Source organism: Ruditapes philippinarum, unplaced genomic scaffold (genome assembly GCF_026571515.1).
Source record: "Ruditapes philippinarum isolate M1 unplaced genomic scaffold, ASM2657151v2 ctg2179_1_1_1_1, whole genome shotgun sequence".
NCBI lineage: Eukaryota > Metazoa > Mollusca > Bivalvia > Venerida > Veneridae > Ruditapes > Ruditapes philippinarum.
Genome location: NW_026855176.1, coordinates 77,179 through 100,677, shown reverse-complemented (window position 1 = coordinate 100,677; position 23,499 = coordinate 77,179). Strand labels below are relative to the sequence as shown.

The 23,499-nt window shown below is 33.7% G+C and overlaps 1 protein-coding gene across 1 annotated transcript in view; it reads left to right on the top strand.

The window, feature by feature from the left end:
• Positions 1-23,499, top strand: part of LOC132742314 (uncharacterized) — a gene marked incomplete at its 5' end in the record, with an annotated part of 51,854 nt that overhangs the window by 18,775 nt on the left and 9,580 nt on the right. The window contains 2 exons of the mRNA XM_060730681.1: positions 10,454-10,681; positions 17,419-17,940. Coding sequence (XP_060586664.1) covers positions 10,454-10,681; positions 17,419-17,940 — 750 coding nt within the window. The remainder of the gene's footprint in view (positions 1-10,453; positions 10,682-17,418; positions 17,941-23,499) is intronic.

Here is a 23,499-nt window from a genome sequence, read left to right as displayed (position 1 = left end):
TTCTTTTAAAGAACCCAAAAAGCTAGAGCTTAGATATTTAGCATGAAACATGTTCTAATGGGTGTCTACCAAGTTTGTTCAAATAAAAGCCCTCGGGTCAAAATTGGCCCCTCCCTGGGGGGTCATTGATTTTCCCTATATGCATGTAGTAAAAACTTAAAAAATCTTCTTTTAAAGAACCAAAAGAGTTAGAGCTAAGATATTTAGCATGAAACATGTTATAATAAGTGTCTACCAAGTTTGTTTAAATAAAAGCCCTGGGGTCAAAATTGGCCCCGCCCCGGGGGTCATTGATTTTCCCTATATGCATATAGTAAAAACTTAAAAAATCTTCTTTTAAAGAACTCAAAGAGCTATGGCTAAGATATTTAGCATCAAACATGTTCTAATAGGTGTCTACCAAGTTTGTTCATATAAAAGCCCTGGGGTCAAAATTGGCACCGCCCCGGGGGTCATTGATTTTCCTTATATGTATATAGCAAAAACTTAAAAAATCTTCTTTGAAAAAACCCAAATAGCTAGAGTTAAGATATTAAGCATGAAACATCTTTTAGTGAGTGTCTACAAAGTTTGTTTAAACAAAAGATCTGGGGTCAAAATTGGCCCCGCCCCCGGGGTCATTGATTTTCTTTATATGTGTATAGCAAAAACTTAAAATCTTCTTTGAAAAAACTCAAATAACTAGAGTTTAGATATTAAGCATGAAACATCTTCTAGTAAGTGTCTACAAAGTTTGTTCAAATAAAAGCCCTGGGGTCAAAACTGGCCCGGCCCCAGGGGTGTCATTGTTTTTAACTATATGTGTATAGTAAACACTTTAAAAAAATCTTCTTTTAAAAAACCCAATGAGCTAGAGCTTAGATGTTTAGCATGAAACATCTTCTTATGGGTGTCTATCAAGTTTTTGCAAATAAAAGCCCTTGGGTTAAATTGGCCCTGCAACATTGGGGGGGGGGGGGGGGTGGGTGGGGCCTTTATACAGTGAGCAACCTCAGGGCCATCATGGCCCTCTTGTTTAATTTTGCTTGTTTTTTGTTAGTTGGCTAAAACTTTATTTATGAATACTTTAAGGGCAATATCTCAAAGAAATTCAAACTCAATTTAACCTTGAATCATAATTATCTTGACCTTTGTTTTGCTATAATTGGCTATAACTTAAGTCTTTGTATGTCTTCATACCTTAGCATAACAATCCATCACACAAGACATAAGTTCATGAAAAATTTTGTATGGACCTGTAAATGACCAAAAATAGGAAAGGTTCTTGAATTATCTAAATTTTTAATATCATCACAGATTTGATTTATATTTGGACAAGAAACGTACATGATTAAAGCGATCCAATTTGACCACCCTTTTAGTACAAATCATCAAAATTTTCTTAAATTTTCTTAAATGAAACTTCTTTATTTAGAGAATGATCTAATGTATCTTTGGACAAAAGAATACATATGACAAATCCAATATGTTGCTTTATATTAATATGACCTTGACTCATATGTTGAAATGAAATTATTGAAATTTGATTTAATTGTCATAACTTTGTTATTTTACCCCCGAAAAGAAGTTTGGGGGGGGAGGTATATAGGAGTCACTTGGTGGTCAGTCGGTTGGTTTGCATTTTCCTTGTCCGGAGCATAACTTGCCCGTCCCTAGATTTGCCACTAAAATGCCACCCTTTTCAATGGTGGAGTATTTAGACAATTTTCCACCAATAATGCCACCAAAACGCCACCAAAAGCCACCCAAATCATGAAAATGGTGAAAAATTTGAGCAGGACTGATGTTATATAATTATCCAGTTAATTCCACCTTTTTTACACTAAATGCCACCAATGAGTGGAAAATTGGTGGAGTATTTAGACAAACTTTCACCATAATGCCAGCATTATGCCACCTTAGGGTGGCAAACTCATTTTCCACTAGATGCCACTTGTTTCCACTAATGGCCACCATAATGGTGGAAAATTGGTGGAGTATTTAGACAAATTTCCACCATTATTGCCACCATTGAGTGGCAAACTTATTTTCCACCAAATGCCACTTATTTCCACCTTTTGCCACCATAAGGGTGGAAAATTGGTGGAGTATTTAGACACTTTTCCACCATTTTGCCACCAGATAGTGGCAAATTCAGTTTCCACTAAATGCCACCTATTTTCACCCTTTCAGAAAATTTCCACCTGTGGGTGGCAATAGCTGGAAACTGCTTTGAAAGTCACCCTGTACCCTAAATTGGAAACAAACAAATTTATAAAAATAATCCTTTTTAAATGTTTTCCATATGAAATTATATATTTGTCTCAAAAAATAGCAAAACATTAGTCCATTTATTTTCTTCATTTATCTTGCTATTCCTGGACGGTTGAGTTCAGTCCTTTAGGTTGTCGGCAACTTTTCGAGCGCACAATCTAAAACAAAAAAAATTATGAATGATTAATACAATAATTAAAAACATAAGCTTACATTTTATATGACTATTGGATATTTCTATATCAATTTGAGTGTGCATAGATATGATTAAAACACTTTAAAAAAACAGCACTGCAGACGTGGAAGAATCAGACTTTTCTTATTTACTCCAAGGCAGAAAAATATACGCAGAATCAAAAATGATATTTTCATTCAGTTCATTAGTTACCTTCCAAGAACTTAAGTTTTGCCTTGTCTGCACAAGAAGGTCTGGCGTCAGACTCTCTGTTCCCTTTCCTCATACCAAACAATGAGCGGCCTTTAATCTCTTCTATATTGAATATAGCATTCTGAAAGAGCTTTGCTGTACCTTTCTCTTTTGATGAGGCATAGGCTTCAGTTCTGCCATCACTTGGTCCTAAAATTATTATTAACAATATCAAATAAGTAAGACAGAAAAATGATTATCAATATCTAATATGTAAAGACAGAAAATGAAAACACTTTTATAAGACCTTGGTAATATGTATACAACTCTAAATTTTTTAAAATAAGAAAGAAATAAAGAAATACAACACATCAACACCAGTGCAGATTGAGTAATTAATAATCTTCCCAGTTTCAGTTTTTAACGAACCTTCCATCAGGATAAATATTTGAAAAAATTTTCAAGCTAAAATGTACAAAAACTCTAAAATTTGTAAAAAAAAAATGTAAATGCAAATTTAAGTGTCATAAAGAGTTTGAATTAAAGTAGGTTTGTAAATAGTGACTAATAGCTATTTTTATCAAGAACTGAAAAGTGTCTTATTGGTACTGTGACACTTCTTTCCTATTAATTCTAAAATAACTTTGAATTAACAAGATACCTTTGTAAAAGCCACTGAAGATCAAATGTGTTGCTCCAGGCTGCTCCTCATTGCTTTGTTGTCTGCAAAATAATAATTCTTATTTAATGCTGTTTTTGTTATGAACTGTCATTTCTCCTAATAGCATGTTACTCTAGACTGTCTAGTTATGGTTATATAATTATCTACTGCCACCATGAAAGCTGAATTACAACAATGAAGGAATGAAACCTACTAATAAATCAGTTTACTGTTAAATCTGCTCCACATGTGACACACAAGGGAAATTGTTTATAGCCATGAAAGTTGTAGTAATAGGTACCTCAGGTTATCTATAGTTTGATTGATGTAATATTTACATAATGATATTGTACTTACTGATTAATTTCTATAATTTTTCTCAAAACTTAAAATTTCTAACATTATTGTATTTAAGAAATGATGAAGATCTTTCCTACATTCTTTATATTCCTACATTCTTTATATGTACCATTGTACATGCAGCTTTCATTTTTAGTCAAGTTACAAACAAAACAAATATTAAAACACAATTTTATACAATACCACTTCATATTTTTACTGTCAAAAAACTAAACAGTTTCCTGCATAAAATAAACAATAATATTGTATGTAAAAAGTTGTTTACCTGACGAAACTTTTGACTGGGAATGATTCTGCTGTTTATTCTTCTTGTCTACACATTCACACTTCAGTTTTTAAAACTTCTCATTTCTATTTACCACACTAATAAGACTTTAAATGTTTTCTTTTGAGAAATCAAAAATATGCACCCTTTACATTTTAAACAAAATATCTCCAGAATGCTACAATATCAATAATTTCCTTTGTGTGTTTTGGGCAAGCTTTAACTGACCTCAATTCCTTTGAATTCAAACTTTACAACGGTGTAACTGCAATGGACAGTCCATTATAATTTTAATTGTGAGGGATTTTCCAAAAACCATAGCACCCATCATTTTATTTTTTTTACATCATTTGAATGTATAACTATATCTAATAACCTAAAATAGATTTGAGTAGAGAAATAGCTTTTTGAAAGAAGAATTTTTAGCATGCTATTTTTAAGACAAATTCTACATAAAAACATGTATAATGTTGCCTCTCCCAAAATAATCAAATGGAACATTCTGGTCAGCATGAGTAACTATTAACCCCCATTCATAGATTACTAGATAAGAGGGGCAGTAGTTTTATCAGATCTGAGATGTATGCTGTGTTGTTTAAATCTTAGAGGATGCCAAGTATTTACTAGCTAGTATTTACTTATTCCTGATTGTAAGAAATTTATCAGACATTATGACTTGTATTTACTTTTCACACATTAATTTTTACAATAGATTTAAAGCCTCTGAAAGCATAGCACAAAAGATGTTAGAGACAATAATTTTTTTAAACTCCACATATACACTAAATCTCATTTATGAGAAGTTTACAATGCCAAGGAACCAATAACTTTTAATTGCATGATTTGGGGTTTATTGCCGATTTTTTACTTCTCTATGCTTAATTTTTGTCTTGATCATTAAGCTTAAAAAGTACTGGAGATATTAATTTGAAACTTCACAGATATAGATCTTTTTGAGTAAATGTGCTGTGTTTAAGAACCATAACTCTTTTGCATACTTTTGGAGTTATTGCCCTTTGCATTTTTCACTTTAATTATTGTTAGCATTACATGAAAAGTGTTAGTACTCACCAGATATCAGTTTAAAGTAATATTGAAGAGACAATTTATTATGTCAATTAGAAAAAAAGACAAAAGTCAAACTTTATTCAAGATTGACATTAAATATCATAGAAGAAAGCAACAAAACTTTATGCAGAGATATGCATTTTCTGGGCATAGAAGAACATTTTCAACTATTTAATGTACAGATTATAACTAAAAGAACAAAGTTACACTTTTAAAAGCCGAAATTTTATTTTACAAGCATAGAATGGAACATAAACATTTTGACTTGAAAGTCAAATTTTAACATCCCTAAAGAAAAGTACTGTACATAAAAAAATGTGGAAGTTAAGTAACCCCATACTTTTCTAATTTTCCTGATTCATAATTATATGTGTTTAACGCCTGGAAAAGTGATTTTACGTCCAATTTCTGTGTCTTTTCCTGCTACTTTACAGCTGGGGAATTATCATACCGTTACTGTGAGGCAGTGACTTTGTATCAGAATTGCTGTTTCATGGCATTTAGTTATGTTTTTAAGAAATATGAGTTTCTGATAAAATTTTCTAACTGTTCAACTTCAATAAATTATATTTTTTGATAAAAAGTTTCACTTGATGCTTTGGTAGAGTACAAACTATAAACAGATTTTTTCAGTTTGGGAGCTTTTGACTTAAATAAATCTTAAACCCTGCAATGCACAATTATTAGATTTCTCAGTTTTTTTCCACCAATTTTTATACAACCCAGAAAATAGTTAAGAGTTTCCCTTTTCGACTAAAAGTTATTCACAAAAATTTTCTAAGTTTTTTTTCCACTATTTTGCCACCCAGAAAATAGTTAGAGTTTTCACTTTTCCACTAAAAGCCACTCATTTTCCACCTTCAAAATAAACTAAGTTTCATTTTTCACCAATTTCCACCCTTTTGCCACCATAAAAAAAGTCTATGTTCAAATTTCCACTCAATGCCACCTAAATGCCACCAAAGGATAGTGGCATTTGGTGGCAATTTTGCCACTACAGTGGAAAAAGAGTGGAATTTTGTCATTTTCCAGTTAATGCCACCTTTTTTACACTTAATGCCACCCTTTTCAGTGGAAATAGCTGGCAAGTAGTGGCAAATCTAGGGACGGGCAAAGACTAATTGCTGGAATTCAATGCAACTTCATACAATGTTCAAGCTCATTGAGAGGAAGTGCAGTGCACAAGAACCATAACTCCATCTTCAATAGTTACAGAGTTATTGCCCTAAGTTACTTTTCCATGTCCGGAGCATAACTTGAAAACTACTTGTTGGAATTCAAAACAATTTCAGACAATGGTCAAGCACAATAAAGAGAAGTGCAGTGCAACAAGAAAACCATAACTCTATCTTAAGTAATTACAGAGTTATTGCCTTTTGTTACTTTTTCCATTACTTTTTTTGTCCGGAGCATAACAAAAGACTAATGGTTGGAATTCAATATAACTTCATACAATGGTCAAGCACATTGCGAGGAAGTGCAGTGCACAAGAATCATAACTCAATCTTGACTAATTACAGAGTTTTGCCCTTTGTTTCTTTTCCTTGTCCGGAGCTATTATAAAGTTGAAAACTACTGGTTGCGAATTCAAACAATTTCATTCCAATGGTCAAGTGCAATGAGAGGAAGGGTAACTCTTTATGGACTTATAAACAGAGTACCATGTGAATTAAATAAAACTTAATCAATGGTCAACCACATTGAAAGGGAAATGCAACATTTAAGAACCACAACTATCTTTAATTGCCCAAAAACCATAACTCTTTTCAATTTCTTTTGCAAGGTATTCTGTTTACTAAGTAACTTCCCCATTACCGAGGCAGTCCTACGGGGGTATAAATCACATTTAGTGATGTTCTAGTTTATGGTTTAGTCAAAACCAGCATTTTATATGATTTAATTATGACCACAAGCATTTTATATGATTTAATTATGACCTTGACCTTTTAGTAACCTTTTGACTATCAAGGTTGAATTTAAGTATTTTTCTTCATTTATTTTTTTAATTAACTTACTTATTTATGGATTTGATTTATCTTGGACACAATAAAATATTATGACAAAAACTGATATTAATGCGTTAATAAATGCGGACTTTGCTTTTGAATGACTTTGACCTTCAAGGTCATATTGTTAAATTTAGATTTAATTTATGAATTATAAATGGACAAGATTTGTTATGGGCCAAACACAAAAAATGTTGAATAATTTAAGTATGATTTTGATATAAATAAGCAATCTTGGGACTTTCAAAAAGGAGCGTCAAATAGGGAAAAGATTTTAATTTTGTAATTTGTCAAAAGAAAATTTGATGTTTTTCCGGATCTTCTTTACTGCAATATTCCCTTATCCTTTTCTATATGTTTAGACACTGTTTTTAAAAATGTTCTGTTTTTGAAGTAAACAAACTACTTCTGCTTTCAGTCAAATAAAATGGGAGAGTTCTACTTTTTGAAGCCCGACTGTACCTTTATTTAAAAAGTTTTATCAAGTCCTCAAGAATAATATACATGTAATAAAAGCCCATTTTAGTAAAAGTTCACTTGAATTTTTCTGATTAGACAATGGGAAAACAATTAAAGAATGAAAAGATGAATTTTAAACAGAGGTTTTAGACATCCTTTCACATACATAAGAAAAATCTTTTATTTCTCTGATGTGTTGACATTTTTTTGTTGAAAATTTTGTTTTTAGGGGTAGAAAAAAAGGTTTGTCATAAAAGGTTTATCATTACCCCTTATGTATTATTATAGAAATCACATGGTCTGTGCTTTGCCTTGTGCCCTGTCAAGTTTGTATTTGGTGTCCTGCTAGGCTCCTAGCCAGTGGTCCCAGTAATTTTTTCTCTCACTTAATTAGGAAGAGGCCTTAGCCACTTGATTTTGGGAAAAAATGCCGCTAAAATTGCTAATTTAAAAAGTAAAAAATTAGGTTTGACTGTGAATAAAAAGAAAAAAAAAGAAAAAGAAAAAAAATAAGGCTTGAGTTCAGATTTTTTTGGGAAAACTGCATTGATTTTAAAGATGATTCTTTTTTTTCGCTACAAAGTGACAAGACGAGCTCTTGTAATCACAATTTGTTCATCTTCTATCCGTCGAAATGACCCTTTTTCTCAATTTAGTCACATGTCCATCCCTCTGTCATCCCTACATTTGTCGTCTGTTTATTATTTAAACTTAAAACGACATCTCCATCCAAACTTCAAAGTAATTTTTACTTTGCTGATCTTTAAAAATTTGATTCAATGCAGAACTCAGGTGACATCGTAAACAGACAGAAAAAAACTTTTAAAAAAAAAATCTTCTTTAAAAATACCCCAAAGAGCTAATATAGAGCTTAGAATATTTGGCACAAATCATCTTCTTGTGAGTGTCTACTAAGTTTTTTCAAATAAAAGTCCTGGGGTCAAAATTGGCCCCACGCTAATGTGGTCATTAATTTTCCTAAAATGTGGCTTAATAAAACTTAAAAAAATTGTTATTTTTAAAAACTCCAAACGATCTTGAGCCTAGATATTTTAGCCATGAATCATCTTCTAGTGAGTGACTACCAAGTTTTTTAAAATAAAAAGCCCAGGGGTCACAATTGGCCCTATCCCGGGAGGTTATTGATTTTTTTTTATTTGTGTAATATAGTAAAAATTAAAAAAATCTTCCATGGAGCTTAAGAGCTTAGATATTTATCATGAAATTTCTTTTAGTGAGAGTCTACCCAATATTGTTCAATTAAAAGCCTTGGGGTCAAATTTTGCCCTGCTCCAAGAGGGTCATTGATTTATCCTTATACATGTATATATGTATCTATACATATTATATATTGTATATAGTAAAACAAAAAAAAATCTTTTTTTTAAATAAATCAAAGAGCTTGGAGCTAAGATATTTTAGCAGGAGACATCTTTAGTGGGCGTTTGTTCAAATAAAAACCCCTGGGTCAAAGTTTGTTCAAAATTGGCCCTGTCACAGGGGTCATTGATTTTCTATATACAGTCTACACCACTTATATATAACGCGATCGATTTTAATGAGGTATCGCTTACAACGTACATTCTACTGTTCCTGGCCTTTTTCCTTCTATTTTCCTTTCATTTTTTTTATCGTTTTTAAACAAGATCAGTTCTAGCAAGATAATCGGTTACAACGTACATAATTTCGCCGTCCCATGCGTATTTTTCAGAATTTTAACGAGGTCACTTCATTTGCACTTCGTCTGCATCAGTTGTCACCCTCGAGAAAAAACAATGATGACCAATAATAAAGGTCAATTAAGGAAGGAAATTATTGACGCGGGACAAGATAATGGTTCGAGCAATTAGCGATTTCAAGTCTGTCAGCCTTGTTTTGTCAGCGCTCTGGGCTAAATTGCCGTTAAGGTGACGAAATGTCTTAACCAAACAATTTCATTGAGTGATTAGAACAAAGGAAGCAGATAATTTCTTGCAGTGTTATTTGGTGTTTGTGAGAAATGCACTGCATGACTTTTGAAAACAAATTTTAAAATGTACATATTAATAAAAAAGCGATCACAAAAGCTCACCCTGTCACTTTGTGACAGGTGAGCTAAAAAAACACAGGCAGTTAGACGTAGGTTGTGTTTTCATGTTTTGTTTAAATTCTTTGATAGCTAGATATATTTATATACATGTATATTTAAATAAAACAAAAACTTCTGATTGCAAAGAGTTACCTCCCATTATATACTCTTCAAAAAGGATGCACGCGAAAGTAGAAATAAATGATGCTCGACGGTGTCAGATTTCTCAATTTGTTCTTTCCCAGTTATAACGAGACCCCGGTTATAACGAGGAATCATCCGAAGTCCCGACGATCTCATTGTATCCGGAGTCTTGCACTGTATGTTATAATATTGAAAAAAACTTAAAAAATCTTATTTTAAAAAAACCCAAAGAGCTAGAGCTAGACCTTAGATATTAAGCATTAAAACATCCTCTAGTGGGTGTGTACCAAGTTTATTCAAATCAAAGCAAGTTGGTTTCAAAGTTCCCCAGCCAAGGATGTTATTGATTCTCCCCTTATATATGTATTGTAAAACCTTAAAAAATCTTCTTTTAAAAACGGCTTAAATATTTCTATTAGCATGAATCATCTCCTAGTGAGTGTCTACCAAATATGTTCAAATAAAAACCCTGGGGTCAAAATTGGCCACACCCCAGGGGTCATTGATTTTCCTTATACATGTATTTATATAGTAATCATTTGAAAATTTATTTCTTAAGATCAAAAGATTTAGATTTTATATCTACTTTTGTTTATAGTTTACAGTATAACTTGTTAATTGTCTTGGAGAGTTTTCATATTCAGGTGAACAATTTCAGGGCTATCATGGCCCTCTTGTTTATAATTATTGGACTAAGATATACACCAGCTGGATAGCAATACATATTTACCGCAAGACTAATGTTGACTTATATTTAGTGATGTCCGGTGTATTGCACTGTATAATCATGTTTATGTTTCAGGAATTTATGGCTGTCCACTTGATCTATGTAGTATCCAGTATGCCAAAGCTGTGGTAGACTATAGTAGATGTTCAAAATCACCATTGAAGGAAATTCACTTTGTGGATACAAATATGGAAATGGTACAGGCTATGCACAATACATTTCAGTCAATGATACCCAACGAGCATATTCCTAAATCCTACAATAAGATGAGATACGTGAAATCAGTAGCTACATATAGAAAGGGTAAGATAATATTATGTACCAGGTTTTTACAATTTTTTTTTGATCTTATAAAAGGGGGACATCTAACTCTTTACAGAAAAAAGAGAAAAACAAAGTTAATAGAGGAAGGGGCAAATGGTCATCTATTAAAAAAATAGAAATGCCCTTTACCCTTATTTGGTTGTATGTCCGTCTGTCCATATGAGGTTAACCTAAATGGCAAGGTGGATGTATTTGAAGTTATGTCTGTACCAATGGCTTCATATCATCTTATTTCCACACTTAGGTATCAATACAAAGTACATGATTATCAAATTTACTTTACTATGCTAGGGAAAATAATGTTCAATACAATGTGTTTGCTTTATACGTCTATTCAAAACTACTAATGTTTCAAACTACAAAACATAGGAAGAAACTTAACTCTAAGGACTCACATACTTTGGCATTATTAAACAGCACATGCATTTGAGCCCAATCCCAAAGATTCTTGGTGGCCCAAAAATGATAAATTATTAAAATTTACAACAGTTAATTTTATCATATCTTAGAAATATCTCTTTTATAAAATGCATTTAAATAAAAAGTCATTGTCTTAAAAAAACACAAATGCCTCTCAATTGATAATTCATCTATCTCTATTAATGTTATTAATATATAATAAATGTTTATAGTCTGTGTTCATGAAATTGCAACTTATATCAATAATAACTATCTATTATGTTCATCAGTTCACTCTTTCTCATTTATCTTTTAATGTTTCTCTTTGTGTCGTACGCACACTTTCTGGACGGAGCTTGTTTGGAAAGTTGCAGCCTGTGCTTGTTGGTTGATTTTTGGTTGAAAGTTTGGTTGACTCACTGATTGGAATCTGAACTACTTTCACATATACTAGTATTATGTTTTCTTCTACATTTAAAGCACCTGTAGTATGATCGACTGTTAATGAATATGTAAACATTTAAAACATATACGAGGGGTTATCCAAAAATTTGTGGACTGACTTTGTTGCATAAAATATATTTGACATATTGATTTCAAATTCTTACACTGCTTAGAAGAATAAATAACAAATAAACACAGAAAAATTATGTTAGTAGCTACTTATATTACAACAATATTTAATTTTACATTAACACATATCGGCGACAGCAGCCCACTCCAAAAAGTTATTGACGTCAATGTCATGGTAACGTACAACTTTTGCTTCAACATTACGCAGTCAATGACCGTTACTGTCTTTCAAAGTAATGTTCGTTTTCCCGTTCAACACTTAATCTCTTATGTCACTAAACACTAATTATGGCAACATTTTATTTTCTCTGTTTGCCAGCTGACTTTTTTCAAATGTGTTTACAGGACTGGTGTCATTCCCAAATTACAACATAATGTTATGGCGCGTTTTTCTAATTTTGTGTGTCAGTCATTTTCCCGTTGAAAACAATATTGGCGCTTGGCGTTTCTAGCGATATCAACAAAAATAAACGGAAATGACATCCATAATTTTTAAGATTTCATCACAACAAAACATGACTGTGTTCGGTTATATAACATTGTTTACTGTTTTTATTGGCAGTTTTTCTGTCCATAACTGAGTGAATGGGTTAACCTTTTTAGGTTGACTATTCGATAAGAATAAGTACATGTAAAGCTATTGTAGTCACCCGAGTGTTGGCATCGGTGTCGTCGTCAGCTTTACCACATATTTTAAAGTTTTTGTAATATCTCAATCCGTTGACATATGGCTTTGAAACTTTGCACACTTGTTCATCATCATGACCCCAAACTGTAGACAGGAGAAGATAACTGTATCGAGAATTTTTACAGAATTATGCCCCTTTTTCGACTTAGAATTTACCTTTAAGTTTTTGTAATGCCTCAAATTTTACATTATCAAGGCTCTTTTACTATGTCCTATGGACAGCTCTTGTTTGTAAAATTGTAACTGACAAGAATCTGAGCCTAGGGCATTTGTGTTGACCAAACACGTTCTTGTTTTACTCTGTAACAGGCATTGCAATTACTAGAGAGCAGGTATCTAATACTCAATCACTCCATTTACTGTTTTGAATGGATATACAATTTAACTATAATTCTAAGGTAACTTAGCTATGACACGAGAACTTATTCAATATATCTTGAATCAAGAACTTAATGGTAGAATTACTTTCAGGGATCACACTAGCCCTAAAATTTAGGGAGAAGTGACTTCTCCCTCCAGTGAAAATAGGGAGAAGTTTTTAGGGAGAAGCGCATTCAAACTGCATTTTTTTAAGTGTTTATGTTCCATTTCATACTTTCATATAAGTTTTAAGATTGACTAACATAATGTGGAGTACATAACAGTTTATTAAGTAACTCTTGTATCATAGTTTGGAGACCTTTCTGTTTAAAATGTGTCAGGGTTAAATCGTATACATATACATGCACAGTGCGTTAACTGGAGTGCGGGTATTAGTTACCCGCACTCCAGAGCATGTCCATTGATTGGCTCATTTTTGCTGGGGTTTACATATTGTGACGGCAGAGAAAGGGAAAGCGACAGAAATGTCATATTCAGATGTCCGTTCATTGGTTCATTTTTTTGCCGGGGTTTCATATTGTGACAACAGGGAACGTGCTTTTATGTTTGACTATGATACAAAAGAAGAAAGAACACCAAAAAACACTCAGCAATCTGATTGCACACCCTCGTACAAAGCAGATAGCCTCGTGTGTCGATGCTCCTTCTATTACATAACAATATACAGCAAAATTACAAATATGACAGCCTTTTTTTTTCTTCTATATCATCTTTATTTTTTTTCTTCTATATCATCTCTATTATTGGTTTTGTGTAGCTTGTTTTGATTTTAATGCTGCAGCCATGTGATGTTGTGCTAAAATAAAAAAAAACAAGCAAATTCGTTGAATTTATATCCCCCTCCGAGTACTGGTTATTACTAACACAACAATTGAAGACATAAGGCTTTATTTATATATTTATCATGGCATAAACAGTAACATTCTTTGAACTTGATAAATATTCAGGGCAATAACAGAGCCATAACTCTGTGTTAAATAGTAATATCTGGAAACGCCAATGAGATGTATGCATACTGCATAACTAATCAAGGGCCATAAATCTGAGTTATAGTGTCTGACCGGAACAAGGCGACTATATGCACATCTCCTCTTCGTATCCCATAAAGTTTCTTTGAATTCCAGCCAGTAGTTACAGAGAAGTAGCACGGAAACAATTATTGCTCTGGTTGTATACTGCATAACTTATCAAGGGCCATAACTCTGAGTTAAAATGTCTGACCCAAACAAGGCAATGATATGCGCATCTTCTCTTGGTATTGAAGGTTCCCATAAAGTTTTGTTGAATTCCAGCCAGTAGTTGCAGAGAAGTAGCGCGGAAACGATTTTGCTATATATGCATACTGCATAACTAATGAAGAGCCATAACTCTGAGTTAAAGTGTCTGACCCAAACAAGGTCATGATATGCTCATCTCATCTTGATATTGAAGGTTCCCATAAAGTTTTGTTGAATTCCAGCCAGTTGTTGCAGAGAAGTAGCACGAAAATGATTTTTGCTCTATATGCATACTGCATAACTAATCAAGGGCCATAACTCTGAGTTAAAGTGTCTGACCGGAACAAGGCGACGATATGCGCATCTCCTCTTGGTGTTGAAGGTTCCCATAAAATTTCGTTATATTCCAGCCAGTAGTTGCAAAAAAGTAGCATGGAAACAATTTTTACTCTACATGCATACTGCATAACTAATCAAGGGCCATAACTCTGAGTTAAAGTGTCTGACCTTGAACAAGGCGATGATATGCGCATCTCCTCTGATATTGAAGGTTCCATAAAGTTTCGTTGAATTCCAGCCAGTAGTTGCAAAGAAGTAGCGCTGAAACGATTTTTACTCTATATGCATACTGCATAACTAATCAAGGGCCATAACTCTGAGTTAAAGTGTTGGACCAGAACAAGCCGACGATAAGCGCATCTCCTCTTGGTATTGAAGATTCCCATAAAGTTTCGTTGAATTCCAGCCAGTAGTAGCAGAGACGTAGGGCTGAAAAGATTTTGTTCTCTATATGCATACTGCATAACAAATCAAGGGCCATAGCTCTAGGTTAAAGTGTCGGACTGGAACAAGCCGACGATATGCGTATCTCCTCTTTGTATTGAAGGTTCCCATAAAATTTCGTTGAATTCCAGCCAGTAGTAGCAGAGAAGTAGTGAGGAAACGATTTTTACTCTATATGCATACTGCTTAACTAATCAAGGGCCATAACTCTGAGTTAAAGGGTCTGACCTGAACAAAGGCTGACGATATTGCGCATCTCCTCTTGATATTGATGATTCCCATAAAGTTTCGTTGAATTTTCCTGCCAGTAGTTGCAGAGAACTAGTCCCGGAAACGAAATTCGGAAGGATGGGATGGACGGAAAAAGACGGGTGGAGGGACGGACAACGCCAAAAACATATCCCCTGAATCTATTCAGCGTGATGGATAAATAAATATATTAGAAATTCACTAGTAGGCCCCTATATTTCATCAAATTTCCCCAGAAATATTTCTAGCAAGCTGCAGATCAAAAGTTCATAATTATAAACTTAAATTAAGGATTATGTGGATGATTTTTTAGTCCCCTTACCGGTTTACCGGAGGGGACCTTTAGGTTTACCCTCCGTCCGTCCGTCTGTCCGTCCCGTCAGTCCGTCCGTCCAGAAAAACTGGGATCCCGCGATAACGCAAAAAGTACTGAAAATATTTTTAATGAAACTTGATATATGGATAGATGGCAGTATGGAGATTATGCACGTCTTTTTTCTTTTCTTCCTATGTTGAAAATTCTGGTTGCTATGGCAACAAATAGACTGAAAATATGGCAAATTTTATACATAACCTGGATTCCCGCGATAACGCAAAAAGTACTGAAAATATTTTTTATGAAACTTGATTTATGGATAGATGGCAGTATGGAGATTATGCACATCTTTTTCTTTTCTTCCTATGTTGAAAAATTTTGGTTGCTATGGCAACAAATAGACTGAAAATATGGCAAATTTTACACATAACCTGGATCCAGTGATAACACAAAAAAGTACTGAAAATATGTTTATGAAAACTTGACATATGGGTAGATGGCAGTATTGAAATTATGCACATCCTTTTCTTATCTCTTCCTATGTTGAAAATTCTGGTTTGCTATGGCAACAAAATAGACTGAATTTCAAGATTTCTGATTCTAGTTTTTAAGTTTGTTTCACTATAAGTTCTTTATTTCTTAAGGTATTTTCTTCAAACTTTAAATATAAGTTGCTTGTCATCAACCGCATCATATGTGACAAGGTTTACAACTCTAGCACAAAATTTATCAGAATTACCTCCCTTGAACTTAAAATTTTCATGAAAAAAACATTGTTTTTTTTAATACCTTCTTTTTTTGAATGTATCTACTTCAAACTTCATATTAAAATGTTTCTTATTATCACTCAACATTTGTGAGTGTTCAATACTCTAGCAAGACTATTTCCAGAATTATGCCCCTTTTGAACTTCGACTTTTTTTTTTGAGAAATTGGTAATTTTTACTCCAACTTCTTCAATCATGATAGGATTTTAAAAATGTTATATTTTGATAACAGGGATGTTTAAAAAATAACTTTAGAGTGTCCTTCAGTCTGTCTGTCTGTACATAAAAACTGTTTCATGTGATAACTTTTAAATAACTTTTTTAACAAATTTACTGAAAATAGGAACATAAGTGAATGGCCAATGGCCCTTCAGAATGTTGCTTGGGCTCTTACCGGTAGGGGACTTATGGATTGCTTGCAATACTATGATAATTGCTTGTTTTTTTTTAAGAAAAGTAATGTGTGTACAGTTGATAATTTTTTTCTTTGGTGGACTTTTTCTGCATGAATGCATTATATCCACTATTTGGTGTTACTATTTGCTTTTTGCTTACAGCCGATCTTTTAGCCCCCTCCCTTTAACCAGCTTGCAAAGGACATCAGTGTTTTATTGTTTGTTTACTTGTAAACATTCTAACAAAAGTTCTTTTAAAGAATAATAAATCAAGGTATAAATCATCACCAACATTTATAACAGAGACCCATTTACCAAATTGCTGAGACAATTGTAAATATCGAAACATACATGTGACCAACACTTTTGGCAACACGCTTTTGTAAGAATAAGATCACCAAACTTACCGACTAATTTATTCAATAAGTATGCCCCCAATTTATCCTAATTGACATGAAACGCTGCTAATCTGTTATTTGTTGTTTATTGATAATAAGTCGCATTTGACAATACCCTGAGATGTTAACCATTCAATTCCAACACTCGCTTTCCAATTTTACCGACCAATGAAAATGCGTTTAACAAATCGCTTTGAAATAGGAGGAGCGTAGACGATTACTGAGCTGCTTGACACTTCAAATTTATTGCAAGCATTTATTGAAAATGAGGGCAACTTTGTTTTCCCTTTTCTAAGCGATCCGGGCGAAATGGAGAGACATTGTCGCCCAAGTCGCCTAGAAACTTGATCCCTGAATTTTTACTGAATTATCTCCTCTATGTTTTTAAAAGTCCAGTTAGACTCTAGCTTTACTATGAACAATTAAGAATATAGAGCACGTTTTGTATGTGACATATGCATCTTAAAACCATTTTTTAACTTGATAAGACAGAGTTTTTGATTATTTTAAATAATATTTTTGTTCACCAAAAGTCTCTTTTAATTTCCAGATAGAAAATTGAGTCCAAGAAATCAGGACCAGCTTCCTGATGATGACTGCAATAGATTTTGGAAAGGAAAATCTGGATTAGTGATTTATCCATACTGTCATAGGGATACCCCACCAGGACATTCAAAGAAAGAATTTGCCTGTTGTATTGGACCTGGTCAAAATTTGTACATTTATACAGTAGATATTCTGAGTATGACTAGTAAAGATATGATAGCATGTGGTAATACCCCAACAGGCGAAACCAAAGGATATCTAGCAAATGCTATCAAAAAAAGAGGTGGTAATGTTTACAAAGCAGAAATGACTAAAAAATTTGTTCCAAAAACTAAAGAAGGGGATGTAGTTGTATGTAAAAGTAACCTACCTAACTTCAAATGGGTTGCTCACGCCATTTTACACAAGAAAATTCACTGCAGCAAAGATGATAGGGAATTCAAAGTGACATCTTCTCTTTTCAAAATATTTCATGCAATGAAATCATATTCCTGCCATTCAATAGCTCTGCCATTGGTAGGAACTGGTATGTAGGCAATTTTTAGCTCCTGTTTTTTTAGCTCACCTGTCACAAAGTGACACGGTGAGCTTTTGTGATTGCTTTTTGTTGGGCGTCCGTCCGTCGGGCGTCCATCCGTAAACTTTACTTTAAACAACATCCATTCATAAACCGCTAAGCCAATGTTTATCCAAACTTCACAGGAATGTTCCTTTGGTAGTCAAATTTGAAAATTGTTCAAAGAATTTAATTCCATGCAGAACTCTGGTTGCCATGGCATCCGAAAGAAAAAAATCTGTAAAAAGAGAACAAAATAACTAGAGCTTAGATATTAAGCATAAAACATTTTCTAGTAGGTGTCTACCAAGTTTGTTCAAATAGAAGCCCTGGGGTCAAAATTGGTCCTGCCCCAGGTGGTCATTGTTTATCCCTTTATGTATATAGTAAAAACTTAAAAAATCTTCTTTTTAAAAACCCTAAGAGCTAGAGCTAAGATTTTTAGCATGAAACATCTTCTAATGGATGTCTACTAAGTTTGTTAAAATAAAGGATTTTGGGTTAAAATTGGCCCCATCCCAGGGTCATTGATTTTCCTTATATGTGTATAGTGAGAACTTAAAAAATCTTTTTGAAAAAAAACCCCAAAGAGCTAGTGTTAAGATACTAAGCATGAAATATCTTCTAGTGAGTGTCTACCATGTTTGTTCAAATAAAAGTCATGAGGTCAATATTGGCCCGCCCGGTGGAGGGGGTCATTGTTTTTCCCTATATTTGTATAGTAAAAAGTTTAAAAAATCTTCTTTTGAAAACCCCAAAGAGCTAGAGCTTAGATATTTATCATGAAACATCTTCTAATGGGTGTCTATCAAGCTTGTTCAAATTAAAGCCCCTGGTTAAAATTGGCCCTGCCCCGGGGCCTATATGAAGGTGAGCAATATTAAGGCCATCATGGCCCTCTTGTTTGTGTGTCGTATTGTTACAGTTGTGTCGGCTTTCTGCTTGCCGTTTTGCAAAGTCTATCTTTATCACAACTTTTTGGCACACTTGACCAGTTGCTGACGGTGAGCTTTAAGGATCGTTATATGTCCGTCTTCTATTGTCCGTCCACATTTGTTAGTTAACGCTCTAGTAGTCACATTTTTGCCTCAATCATCATCAAACTTTGTCAGGATACTTGTCTAGATATTTGCTCTGATGACTTCCAACATGGGTCATCTCGGATTAAAAAAACTAGGTCACAGGAGCTTAAAATAGAAAAATCTTATTCACACAACAGTGACTTATGTTTTGATCCAAATATCCTGGAAATTGGTCTGAAAGGTTGTTTTGGTTATTTCTAGGTCAAGTTTGAATATGGGTCACTTGGATCACACCACCCATATATGGAAAAACCTTGTTTACACTCTAGTGGTCACATTTTTTGACTCAATTGTCTTAAAACTTTGTCAGGACGCTTGTCAAGGTAATTGCTTGGATGAGTGCAAACATTGGTCATTCTGAATTTAAAACTGGGTCACAGGCGCTTAAAATAGAAAAATTTTGTTAAGTAAACACACTAGTGACTACTGTTTCGATCAAAATATCCTGGAAATTGGTCTGAAAGTTTGTTTTGATGATTTCTAGGTCAAATTTTAATATAGGTCACCTGGGGTCAAAAACTATGTCACACCACTCAAATATGGAAAAAACACTTTGACGTCTTATTTTTGACTCAATTGTCATTCAGCTTTGTCAGGATGCTTGTCTAGGTAATTGCTTGGATGACTTCGAACATGGGTTGTTTCGATTGAAAAACTAGGTCACAGGAGCTAAAAATAGAAAATCTTGTTAAGACTCTAGTGGCTACTCTTTTTAGCTCACCTGAGCATGCTCACGGTGAGCTTTTAGGATCGATGATTGTCCGTCTTCCGTTCACATTTAGTTGTTAACACCCTAGCGGTTGCATTTTTGCCTCAATCATCATCAAACTTGGTCAGGATGCTTATCTAGTTGATAGCTCGGATGAGTTTGAACATGGGTCATCTCGGATGAGAAACTAGGTCACAAGAGCTAAAAATAGAAAAACCTTGTTAACACTAGCGGTCACATTTTTGCATCAATCATCATCAAACGTGGTCAAGATGCTTGTCTAGTTGATAGCTCGGATGTGTTCGAACATGAGTCATCTCGGATGAAAAAGTAGGTCACCGGAGCTAAAAATAGAAAAACCTTGTTAACACTCTAGCGGACACAGTTTTGCATCAATCATCATCAAACTTGGTCAGGAAACTTGTCTAGGTCATTGCTGGGAATAAATCGAACATGGGACATCTCGGATGAAAAACTAGGTCACAGGAGCCCTTGACTTAGTAAAATTTTGCAATTTTCAACTTGTGTCGCATGTAACTCAAAAAGTATTTGATCTAGAGTCATGAAACTTTACAGCAATGTTGATCAGCATGTGAAGGTGTGCACCTGGGTATTTTCGTCTGGATTTATTTAGTATTTTTCGAGTTATTGTCCTTCACTTAGAAAATGTTTGCATTTTTCAACTTGTGTCGCATGTAACTCAAAAATGATTTGACATAGAGTCATTAAACCTTATGGGAAAGTTGCTCAGCATATTTAGTTTGTTCCTGGGGTTTTGCTTGTGGATTTATCCAGTATTTGTAGAGTTATTTCCCTTGACTTAGTAAAAACTGTTTCATTATGTTGTTATTTGTTCCTTGAGTGCTTGAGTGCTTGAGTTAGAATCGACCAACTTTACAGGAATAATCATGATCAACATCACTAAATTACAGGAATAATGATTCACATCACTGTGAAGCTATGAACCTGGGACTTTGCATGTGGACTTTATTCAGTTTTGTTAGAGTTATTGCCTTTGACTTACAGTAGTATAAATTTGCAAGTTTCAACTTGGGGTTTGCTTGGGGATTTATTCAGTATTTGTAAAGTTCTTGCTCTTTACTTAGTAAAAAGATTTTTAGTTTTCAAAAAATATTTGACCTAGAGTCATAAGATTGACAAAACAGTGTCGCAGTGGGGGCACACGTGTCCTATGGACACATTTCTAGTTCTTATATGTATTTAGTAAAAACTTAAAAAAAATTATCTTCTCTAAATTGACAATGGCTAGAGGTTAGATTTTTGCATGATACATTGTGTAGTGACCCTCTCGCATGATTGTTCAAATTATAGCCCTGGGGTCAAAATTGGACATGCTTCGGGTTCGATGATTTTCGGTCACTAATAATGTACATATAGTAAAAATTTAAAATATTTTTGCCGGAAGGTACAAGGCTTAGAGCTTTGATAGTTTGTATATAATATCATTTATGGGTCCTCTATCAAAGTTGTTTAAATTATGACTCTAGTCAATATGGCTTGCCCAGAGGCGATAGTTTTCCTTATATGTATATAGTAAAATTTGAAAATCTTCTTCTCTGAATTGAGAATGGCTAGAGGTTAGATATTTGGCATGAGACTTTGTGTAGTGAACCTCTACCAAGATTGTTCAAATTATAGCCAATTATAGCCCTGGGGTCAAAATTGGCCCCTCCCTGGGGGTCATTGATTTTCACTATGTACATATAGTAAACAATCTTATTGTCTGAAGGTACAAGGCTTAGAGCTTTGATGTTTGCTTTATAATATCATTCATAGGTCCTCTACCAAAGTTGTTCAAATTTTGCCCCTGGCGTCAAAATTGGCCCTGCCCGGGGGCATTGATTTTCATTATGTACACATTGTAAAAACAGAAACTTAAACAAATGTTTTCTGAATTGAAGAAAGCTACAGCTTAGATATTTGACATGAAATGTTGTTTGGTGGACCTGTATCAAGATTGTTTGAATTAAACCCTTGGGTCAAAATTTTGCCTTGCCCAAGGGGACAGTGACCTTCTTTCTTGTCCTTTGATGTACAGCCATGAAATTTGGACTATGTTTCCATTTTTATGCCCCCGGGCATATAGTAATTGAACCGCCTGTCCTTCCGTCTGTCCGAACGAGGTTAACCTAGTAGAACGGCAAGTTGGATTTTTCTTAAGTTCTACCTGTACCAATGGCTTCATAATTTACACACTTACTAATCCATACAAAGTATATGATATGGGCAAGTTACATAACTATGGTTTCCATTTGCACCAGGGAATGGCCCTTTTCAGCACCTAGAAAATGAATATAATGGTTAACCTAAACCGTCAAGTTGGAAATATCTTATGTTCTATCTGAACTAATGGCTTAATAATTTTCAGATTTATCAATACAATGTACATGATATTGCCAAGTTATATAAATGTGCCATCCATTTTCCCAGTAATTACCCTTTTTATCACTTTGAAAATAGGGCCTTGTATGGTTAATCTATTCCGCCAAATTTGATTTATCAAAAAATTTCACATAATAACTTAATTTATTTAATGATATCTTTCATTATTTGGTAGGTGGATACCTTTAACGGTCCTTTAATTTTTTGTGGCGTTAGGCGTCTCTAGGTCAAGGTCAAGGTCACTTGTTTAAAAAAATAAATCTAAACATTTCTGCTCATACAGCCTTTATTTTTAAGTTAATGTATTTCATGTTTATAATAGCCATACCAAGGGAGGTCCTCTTCCTTTCCTTTAGTAAGGGGTCATTTGGGTCAAGGTCACCAATGTCAAAAATATATTTTTTACACTTTTACAGCTGTATTAACCTTATTCTATCGACAGATGTCTTGTATATTTTTTAGGAACATAAAATTGAGGTATTCTCATTTGGATGGAGGTAGGGGTCAGTTGGGTCAAAGTCACAGTGCTAAAAATAGATTTTTTAAACTTTTGCTCATACAGCCTTTATTTATTGACAGATTTGTATTATAATTGGTAGGAAGATAACTTACATGGTATTCTTCCTTTGGATGGAGTTAGGGGTTAGTTGGGTCAAGGTCAACAGTGCTAAAAATAGATTTTTTACACTTTTGCCCATACAGCCTTTATTTTAAATATCATTACTGACAAGAATCGGAGACGGGGGCATTTGTGTTTAACAAACACGTTCTTGTTATTTGTGAAATTGAACTCTGATGACCTAGATTTTGATGATGTGACCTACTTTTTTGTCCTTTAATGTGCAGCTATGAAATTTGAACCATGTCCACAGATTAAGATGTAAAGTGAACTTTGATATCAGCTGGCCTAGATTTTGACAAAGTGTCTTACTGTGTTGTCCTTTGATGTACAGTCATGGAATTTTGGACATGTGAAATATGACATTCACCATCAAATTCACTAGACTAAACTGCATTGATAAATTCCTACTCTGATCTTTTATTTGAATAACAATAGATTTAACCACTAATGTAATAATAAGAATTAGATAGGTCAGTGACTTATGCATTATGGCAATCTTCATTTGTACAGAAACAAAAAAAATATGTTCCTACATTACTATTTAGTGTTGTATTAATGCGATGGCATAGCATTTTCACAAATGCAATCTTGTTTCTAGTTAACTATAAAGTGAACAGGATAGTAGCTCTATATTGATTGAGAAAAAATGAAATAGACAACATATAAAGGTAGAGCTTTGATAAATCTTTTTTATATACAATAATTTGGTTGTA